At 32.9% G+C, this 9,715-nt stretch overlaps 2 protein-coding genes across 3 annotated transcripts; both read left to right on the top strand.

Annotated features, from left to right (window-relative positions):
- Positions 1–2,170: 2,170 nt before the first annotated feature.
- On the top strand, positions 2,171–4,010 carry LOC145093178 (uncharacterized). The gene is made up of 3 exons (XM_079031250.1): positions 2,171–3,433; positions 3,540–3,645; positions 3,743–4,010. The coding sequence occupies exons 1-3, from the start codon at positions 2,388–2,390 to the stop codon at positions 3,761–3,763; spliced, it is 1,173 nt and encodes a 390-aa protein (XP_078887376.1). The 5' UTR covers positions 2,171–2,387; the 3' UTR covers positions 3,764–4,010.
- Positions 4,011–5,560: 1,550 nt separating this feature from the next.
- Positions 5,561–9,312, top strand: LOC145093180 (Major facilitator superfamily protein). Of its 2 annotated transcripts, none has more exons than XM_079031251.1 (9): positions 5,561–5,952; positions 6,415–6,559; positions 6,681–6,849; positions 6,935–7,190; positions 7,292–7,380; positions 7,640–7,822; positions 7,922–8,007; positions 8,746–8,830; positions 8,919–9,312. In XM_079031251.1, the coding sequence occupies exons 1-9, from the start codon at positions 5,757–5,759 to the stop codon at positions 9,054–9,056; spliced, it is 1,347 nt and encodes a 448-aa protein (XP_078887377.1). In that variant the 5' UTR covers positions 5,561–5,756; the 3' UTR covers positions 9,057–9,312. The 2 variants fall into 2 exon arrangements, with proteins under 2 accessions (XP_078887377.1, XP_078887378.1); XM_079031252.1 differs by having other exon boundaries at positions 5,870–6,005.
- Positions 9,313–9,715: the final 403 nt, after the last annotated feature.

A 9,715-nucleotide genomic window follows, 5' to 3' on the forward strand; every position in this document is an offset into this window, starting at 1 on the left:
AGAAAGCAGAGCAAACGAGGTTATAGAATTATAATTTGTACATAAAAACTAGTCACTTTATGTAGCAATTTTGATCTAAGCAACTTATTTTACCAAGTATAATTATCTTAATTGTAATAACTGCTTTTACAACACATCAAAGCACCCCATTGACTCAATAAAATCGATCAACATAAAGTTAGGACAATACATAAATTGGTTTATTTGTGGCAAATTTCAAAACTTCAACACTTAAGAGAATTATAGGATAAATTATATGAATGGTCCTTGTGGATTAGAGTAATCTGCATGATTGATACCTAACATAATTTTTTAATTCGAAAAGTCCTTATTATTTGCTTTTATTTCAGAGTAAGTCCCTACTAAACATAACATGGCATTTATATCAATATTTATTATTATGTGATTTAAAAGAATTTGAAAAAAAAACATATGAGTCCCACCCTCTACATTTTATCAGATAGATTATTCCTTATTCTCTACACTCAACAACCTTAACCAGACCACCAAACCCACCGCCGTCGGAAACCTCCCAAAAGTCACACTACCACCAGAACTTCTCCAAATCCACCATAGAAGCCTCTCGATAGCCAACATCAAGTGTTAATCTACAACTAAAGCCACCATGGATCATCGACACCCACCACTACCTTTCTTCTCCATCGGAAACCTCTCTAAAACCACCACCGAGCACCGATTTGCACTCTAAAGCCATCATCTGACAATTCATTTGTGGCTACCTCTAGCTCTCAAATCGTATACGATCGCCACTACCCTAAATGTGACACTTATGGCAAAGACAAACCACCACTAGCACCACTCGATTACAGATCGGAGAAAACGACAATATTACGACTTCCCTATATCGACTTAGATCTCCGCAACTGACATTTTGATACTGCATGGGTTAGGGTGTTTACCGGAGTTGAGAAAGAGATAAATGAGATTAGAGAATCTTGATGGTGGTGTGTTCACCGGAGAGAGAGAGAGAGAGGGAGATAGAGAGAGAGAGAGAGGGAAGAGAGAGGGAGAGAGAGAGAGAGAGAGAAAAGATATAGGGTGGACATAATCGATGTAGGTTAGCTGTAAAGAGGATGAAGACTAAAGAGGAAAGACGAAGGGGGAATGAGAGGGACCCACATATTATGTTAATATTTTTTAATAAATTAACAATATAGAAAATTAAAACAAAATTAATAAGGGTATATTAGTCTTTTTACATCTGTTAGGGACCTAAATCAAAACAAATCCAAACAATAGGGACATTACGAGTTAAAATTTTTCGTTAGAGACTAGCTAGGTCTGACAATCGTGTCGTGTTCGGGTTGGCGGGTCAAAATACACCAACCCGAACACGACCCATTTAACTATACATGTCACGAGTTTTGAACATAAACCCATATATGACCCCTTGGCGGGTTCGTGAGCCAGATTTAGGTTTGTGTGTACGTGGATCAGATTCCTTAAATAAAATTGATAATTAAACATGCATAAAGTCTTGATGCAAACATATTCGAATTTTAGAAACTTAAGTCTTAAACATCCAAATGAAAATTAAAAAACATTCATGGAAAGATGTTCAAACTAAAACATTAATACAAACATAGATAAATTCAATTGTATGTTTCGCCGCCGTTCGATAATAATTCAATCATTCATGTCACCGTTCTTCGTAAGTTCATGCTGTCGTTCATTACATAAGGAAGACCGGGAAAGGGTTTTTTCGATTTTGTTTGTGAGATACTGACATTATTAGGGCAAATGCCAAACCTGTCAGTCTGTCACAATGCAAATAAGCAAATGGTTACCCACGAGTCAAATGATTAATGGTATCGGATATCCTATCCTAGTATAAAGTATAAATTGTATAATGTATAATACTTAATACATTTAAAAAATATATACTTTTTTTTATTAAAATTATAAACGAGTTGGCGGATCAACCTGTATATTTTTTGAGAAATCCATATATGACCTGTTTAATAAACGGATTGACGGGTTGACGAGTTTGAAAAACTTAACCTAAACTCGTTTATTTCGTATCGTATCTCGAATCGTATCCAAAAATTTCAGGCCTAAATTATATATTAACGATAAGTGCAACTAAAGTCAAAAGTTTTGCCGGTTATAATGAGGAAAACATCATTGGACACGTAAGCTTCTCAACGATGGCGGGCTCCAGCCCAAATTGTTCGAGTTCAACCTTCCGCAGAATAGAAGCCATCATTGAAATTGTACTGGAATATCGTATATACTTTTCTCCCTTCGACAAAATTCCTTTTTATCCCTTAATCTCTTTCAATCATCAAAATTTTGGGCGCATTAATCTGCCATTTTCCAAACCCTAGTGGCGCTTTGAACCATCTTTGTCGTTGTTTGCTACAGTCATGGAGCTTTTTCAAGAATTAGTGTTTACAATCTCTTTCTCTCTCATAGTTTCCTTGTTAATCGCAAAGCTGTTTTCAATGTCATCAAGTTGTGATGATGGGACTTCAACCTTATCGAAAAGTGTTGAAGAAAAGATCGAGAGAGAATGGGTTGTTTGTGATTCTGAGAAAGAGGAGAAATCTGGGTACTTTGAAGATGCAGTGAGAGTTAGCGAAGATGTTCTTTTCGGATATGCTGAAGCTGAATTCTTAACTGAGTATGTGATCGATGATCCAAAAAGTGTCGGTGGCGTCGGTGAGAGTTATGTGTTCGACGAAAGTCCTCAGAGAACCGAATCTAAAGAAGATGCTGCTTATTCGGTGAAAAGCGATGAGGGTAATGTGGTGGATCCTGTTTTGGCTAGTGATATGGGATCATCAATACAAGAAGCTTGTGTGAAATCCATTGAAGCACAACAGGAATCATCTTCCTCCGTTGACGAGAATTACATGTTCGACGAAAGTCCTCAGAGAGCCAAATCTAAACAACTTTCTGTTTATAAAAGTGGTGAGGGTAATGTGGTGGATCCTGATACGCGATCATCAAAAGAAGAAGACACTGTGAAGTCCATTGAAGAACAGAAAGAATCATCTAGTCCCGCTGATGTGCGCTATGTGTTCGACGAAACTCCTCAGAGAACCAAATCCAAAGACGACGCTGTTTATTCTGTGAAGTCTGTTTTCGCTAGCGACATCTCATCATCAACACAAGAAGATTGCATCAAAACTATTGAAGAACACCATGAATCATCCGCCATTGATGTTGGCGAAGTGAAGCTTGAGGAGAGAGAAGGGGTTTTCGACGATGATTGGCAGGGAATTGAGACAACAGAATTGGAAAGAAGATTCGGTGCTGCTGTTGCGTTTTTGGGATCCAAAACTGATAGGTTAAATTTGATTGATAATGAAGTGAAGATGCAGTTTTATGGGCTTCATCGAGTCGCCATTGAAGGACCTTGCTTTGAATCGCAACCCATGGCTCTCAAAGTCTCTGCTCGTGCCAACTGGTATGAATTATAATCAACAATTTAGCAAATTATTTTTATTTTCTTTTATTAATTATTTTTATTTTCTATAATTGTTAACATATCAAGATTTAATAAATCATTTTAGGAACGCATGGAAACGTTTAAAGAATTTAGGGAGAGAGGATGCAATGGAACAATACATTGCTCTTCTTTCTCAACACATTCCCGATTGGATGGGAACTCATGTTTGTGTAAGAAAATCTAAAATTCGTTACTAATTTATCAAAAAAAATTATTATGTCATTGAAAATTAATTTATTATTATTATTATTATTCATAATTGTTTAGGAAGATGATATTGTGCAATGACATGGAGTTGTTTTATGGGTGGATCTCGGCTCCTTGGCAATCTCTCTCTCTCTCTCTCTCTCTCTCTCTCTCTCTCTCTCTCTAATTGGAAGAAGATGAGTTACCTTATTTCATCAATAGTCGAGTGATAATAATAAATGTTTATTTGTAAATAATGAACTTGTTATGTTTGCGTTTAATTTAGTGTTATTGTAAGTATTATTGTTGTTGGTGTTCATGCTGAATAGAAAAAGCTCCATTTGCTTTATCTGATTTACATCTAATATAATGCTTTTGGGACAAAAAATGTTGACTAGCTTTTGGTTTTTTGGATGAATAACATTATGTTTGAGCTTTTGTGTAGGTTGTAATGAACATAATATGTTTATTAAACTGTTTTTTGGGCAAAATACAAAAAAAAACACAACCTTTTATCTATCCGCATTCAGAAAAACTCTTACATTTTGTTTATATCTAGAAAAACTCTTACGTTTTCGGTTACTGTTCACATTAACCCAAGTATATGGTTTTTTAAAGAAATTTTCAATTGGTTTAGGACATGATATTTATATTTTTTGATTTTAGGTTAATATAGAAACATAAATAAGTAGAGTTGTCTCTTGTATAAGGTAAACATGAGAAATAGATCATTACTCAACAACCATTTACTCCATAAAAAATAAGTGACATTGTTTATTTTTTTCTCTGTCAACTTAAAAACGAACATGACAAATGCCATGCCACAAAATGAGCGGTAATTTTCTTAAAAAACAGATATTTGAGTAAATCTAAAGGAAAATGACACATATGCTCTATTAAGTTTTTAGGGTTTACCCTTTTAGTCATTTAGTTTTTTTTCGTGTTTTTATGAGGAAACCAAGTTGTGGAGAACGTGTCATTTAGTCCTATTTACTTGTTTTAATCGGTTTAGGGGATATAGTGACAAAAATTAGGGTCCATTTCTCTCTCTCTCTCTCTCTCTCTCTCTCTCTTTCATAGTTACCTAGAAACCAATCACCATCTGTATTTTCCTTTCTTCACCACCAACATTTTCTGCCAGTCATTATTACATTTTATCCAAGATCAGAAGAAGAAAATCACACCGAGATCTAGAACAAAATCAACCTTGTTCCCTTAAAAAGTGATTTCAAAAGTTAAGTGACTAAAAAGGTAAATCTTAAAAACTTTATAAAGCGTATGTATCATTTTCCCTAAATCTGAAAGATAATTGAAAATGTAAGGGTTTTCCACATATAAATAAAATATAAAAGTTTTTTCTGAATGTTGATAGATAAATGGTTATATTTTTCTGTATTTTGCCTTTTTTTAATACTCCCAATTTTACACTTTATTATTTACATAGTATTAAAAAACTTAATCTTTTGAATGTCTTTTTATATTATTTTATATATTCCAACTATTTTACGAGTTCATTTTATCAAACCTATAGCTTATTAGCTATTCGTTATTTTTTCAGCAATTAGATAGTTTTTCGATTAACAAGTAGTTTTTCTGTTCAATTAGTCTTGTAAATTACAACTTTAATCACATTTAATGGTAAATATTTGCAATCGTATGCCCTAATGAGAACTTAGTGATATCGCATTGGATTTTATAAAATTTTAACTTATATTTATAGGTTTGCTTGTGATGTAAAGTTGTATACTTCTAAATTTCTACAGATTTCTTGTTAAAAAATTGTGAAGTTATAAAAATCATGTTATCGACTTTTTTGTTAATTGAATACTTTGCTAAAGTAAAAAAACGGGTTGAAATTTTGAATATTTTAAGAGTGATATATAAAGCGGTATATGAAAAGGGGTTAGGGCTTGAAACGGATACACATTCGGATTTCGGAGTATATTTTTTATAGGCCCAAAATCCGGCACATAATCCATCGGATCTAAGAGATCGGAGTGCGTCTGATGAAATCCGATCACCGGCGACGCCATAGCAGTTGATTTGCTTTGTTTGGATCCTAAGTCGACGCTCGACTTGCATTTTTCGTGGTTCAATGGGAGTTGTGATAGAGAGTGAAGTGTGGGAAAACAATCAGCCACTGTCCATATTCATATTCGTATCATGCTTACTCTCAATCGTTTGTTTACCTCAGAATTCGAGCAGGAGTTCCACTGTCTTCGATCAATCACTTCCGTCTTCTTTGCTTCGGTTTCAGAGAAAATTTCTTCTCGTGTTTTGCTCCGCCTCAGGTCAGCAGCTTCCGTTCATTGCCATTATCAGTTCTTCACTTTGCGTGAATAAAGTAAGTAAACTGAAAGCAAAATGCACTTATAGATGAAACATAGCTAGAATATGATGAGATTAACAATGGATTGATTATCTACGCATGATATATGTTATTATTGATTGTACATTTAACATTCAACTTCATTTAAGTTCATTTTTTAAAAATTTTCCCTAGGTCATTGTGTAAATAATCGAATAATGCTGAAAATTCAGTAATCAATGTTTGTTATTAGAACATTCAGTTAATTGAAGCTGGTTGTGCTACACCTTATACTTATTATTTTAAGATTTCCAACAGTTCTAAGTCTATTTTCTGAGCATTTTTACTTGAAGCTGCTTCAAGCTGGTTGTACACATAACTAAATGCATTTCTTACAGTTTCAAATGCTGGATTGGGTAATGACTCTTTATGTTTGATTCTTTAGTAATGGAAGGCATGTGGTCAGTGTTTGGGGAGTATGAAATGGCATACTTTGGATTTAACAAGGAGCAAATGGTGTCATCTCTCATCATCGGTTCTGCATCTGCACTCTTTGTTGGGACTTTCTTGGGCATGCTATCCGACTTAATGTATGTTTCCTTTCATGCCCTTTTTCCTCTTACTCTTTTCTACCTTCAAAGATACTGAATGCAATGCAACAAGTTTCTGCGTTGAAAAACTAGTGACATGTGATATAATGCATGTTTTCAGAGGTAGAAAGAAAATTAGCTTGTTGTTTTGCATCCTCCACCTTTTTGTTGCTATCTTGAAGACGATTTTCTCACATCCAAGCATTTGGTTAGCAAGTGTTTGCCTCTCTTTAGCCACTTCAATTTTTTTATTCAGTTTCGAGACATGGATGGTGGTTGAGCATGACAAGGTCTGTATGCCTTTTCCAATCTCAATATTTATTTTTTTAGTTTCTTCAGAACAATTTTTCATATCTTGTTTCTTTTTCATTGCAGCTAGGGCACAGGCTAGATTCATTGAATGAAATGTTTTGGCTTATGACATTTCTTGAGTCTGCATCTTTAATTGGAAGCCAAGTCTTTGCAAATTGGTTTATCAGCAATGATTTTGAGAAGAACATGCTTTCACCTTCCACTTTTACTGCTTTACTATCACTCATTAGTATCATTTTCATTGCACAAGAATGGAGGGAATCCCCACCTGCAACATTTAAGGAGTATCGTATATCATTCAAAACACATATCTTCTATGGTGAACACTTCATTCTCTCTCTCTTTTCTATGTAAAGATGCATCCTTTTAGGGTTTTAGGTTTTAGGGATATTGATTTCAGTGTCATATGTTTTTTTGCAGATAAAAGAATATGGTTATTGGGTTGGGCACAATCTTGTGTTCACTTTTCTGTTGCTGCATTTTGGATATTATGGGCTCCAACTATAGTGGTAAGATACTATGAACTATGATCCTACATCTATTATCTTTTAACATTGATCATGAACTTTACTTTCTTTTATTTCATTTTTCTTATACATATTATGATGATTCTGAAGAACACTTTTTCAAATTGAAAAGCAACAACATACTTACATTTGTTTCTTTATTATAGCATCTTCCTTTCATTTCTTTCTCTTACATCATTCCACTTTCATCTCTTTCTTATCAAGACATTAGACTTTGAAAAATCTACAATGTTTTTTATAGGGTGATGGGAGAGAAGTTAATCTTGGACTGATATACCCTTGTTTACTAGGAGCTAAAATGTTGGGAAGCACAATGTTTCCATGGTTCATAAATGGACCATTATCCATAAGAACTGAAGATTGTCTTGTATACACTTTCATCACATCAGGAGTTATTCTTTCTATTGTAGCTTATGATTATCAGGTATTTATTTATTTATTTTTTTAAATCCTTTTTATTAATGAAATGAAAGTAGAATGCTATATATATAATAAGGAAATAACTGATGAAAAACTTGTGTAGGAAATTGGAATTCTTGTAGGACTCTTTTGCTTGTTTCATGCATCTATTGGCCTCATTTTACCTTCTTTGGCACGTTTGAGAACGTTGTAAGTTATTATTTTTTATATATTTGTTTAGTTGGATGGAATGGAATAACAACGGAATGGAATGGACACAGTAATGGAATGAGTGATTACATTTCATGATCATGAAATGATTTTTTTTTTATTGAATTATTAAAGCTGCTTTATAGTTTATAAGTTTATACATTATTTAATCACAATCGATAATTTCTTTATGGGCTAATCACAAAAATGGGAGAGGAGTATTTGATTAAATATTTCAAAATAACCACGCTTTTCGTAAAATTAATTTTGAGGAACTAATTTTTTCTTTTTGTGTGTGTGTGTGTGTGTGAAATTACATCAAGATTTTGCATAATAACATCATTGTTTGACAAAAAAAGATTTTTTTTATAATTAAATATTTGTAATGAATTTTCCGAAATCCATTTTCCAAAATGGATGGTTATTTTTGTGATAGAAAAAAAATAATAGTAAAGATAATAAAAGCTCTCTAAAACTCAAATAAGATTATAATAACAAATATAATTTTAAATTCTTTTCAGAAAATAGAATTGTAAATTTATCTAAAACCAAAAATTTACATAAACAAAAACAACTTACACTGCAATTTCTAAAGACATGTTCTAGCCTACTTGTGATCAACACAACAAACACAGAGTTCTTTTTCATTCCAGTGGAATCACTCATTCCATTCCACTCCTTCACTGACTCCATCGAACCAAAAAAATACCTAAAATCAGTGTTTAAAAAAACATACAGTTATGTGCCAAATGAGTTGCGTGGAGGAATGATTACTCTCTCTTTAGCTCCAGCAAATGCTGCAATTCTTTTTTGTCTCATTCAGGTATGTTATTTATTACTATTATTATTTAAATAAAACTTAGTATTTATTTTTTTATAAAATTATTTTATTGATATAAATTATATTACAGAGGGGTTACAATAATAGCATTGAGAATTCCACTATCATAGCCTTTAGTGGAATTGGTTTATTATCAGCAGCTGTTTGCATGCATTTCTTAAAGCAATCTGGCAAACAATCTCCCCATCAAAACTTCCACAAACATTGAATTCCAATTCCAATTCCAGCCCTTGACTGGAATGGAATTCATGTTTGAAAGGTGTTATCGGGTGAAAAAGATTGGAATGGAATTCCTGCCCTTTTAAGTGTTTGATGAAAATGGTGTAGGCAATTCAGTTGTAAAAGTATATATATATATGAGATTTATAAGTTTTTTTTTTATTGGAATATGTAATTAAAGATTAAGTAAGTTACATTTTTGGTCCCTTGGTTTAGCATTTATTTATGGTTTTGTTCCCTAAAAAGCCGGATTGCAATTTTGGTCCTTTTTTTTATGGTTTGTAATGATTTTGGTTTATGTTCGAAGTAAATCGATGCGGGTTTAGTTGTGATTTAGGGAAACGAAAAACATGAACACGCATGATGTAATATTATAAGGATGTAAACATTATTAAACAATAGATATTTTTGAGAAATCGGATAAAGGGTAATATAGTAATTTTAGTTTGAACAAGGACAAAGAGTATTACAAAAACCTTGAAAAAATGCTAAAATTGTAAACACAACTTTTTAGAGATACAAAGTTGAAAAAAGAGCTAAACTAAAGGACCAATTTTACCACTAAAAGAAGTTTGGTTTGTAAAATATTTTGGAATGAATTAGAATTATTAAAAAGGTTTTGAAATTTGATGGATTTAAAATATATAT

Source organism: Lactuca serriola, chromosome 3 (assembly GCF_051521515.1).
Source record: "Lactuca serriola cultivar US96UC23 chromosome 3, Lser_US96UC23_V15, whole genome shotgun sequence".
NCBI lineage: Eukaryota > Viridiplantae > Streptophyta > Magnoliopsida > Asterales > Asteraceae > Lactuca > Lactuca serriola.

Excerpts from the sequence above, each read along its gene's own strand:
- LOC145093180 (XM_079031251.1), top strand. The coding sequence starts at position 5,757 with ATGGGAGTTGTGATAGAGAGTGAAGTGTGGGAAAACAATCAGCCACTG. Across the intron at positions 6,560-6,680 it reads GGCATGCTATCCGACTTAAT|AGGTAGAAAGAAAATTAGCT; the intron begins GTATGTTTCCTT and ends GCATGTTTTCAG. Across the intron at positions 7,191-7,291 it reads CAAAACACATATCTTCTATG|ATAAAAGAATATGGTTATTG; the intron begins GTGAACACTTCA and ends GTTTTTTTGCAG.
- LOC145093178 (XM_079031250.1), top strand. The coding sequence starts at position 2,388 with ATGGAGCTTTTTCAAGAATTAGTGTTTACAATCTCTTTCTCTCTCATA. Across the intron at positions 3,434-3,539 it reads GTCTCTGCTCGTGCCAACTG|GAACGCATGGAAACGTTTAA; the intron begins GTATGAATTATA and ends AAATCATTTTAG. Across the intron at positions 3,646-3,742 it reads GGATGGGAACTCATGTTTGT|GAAGATGATATTGTGCAATG; the intron begins GTAAGAAAATCT and ends ATAATTGTTTAG.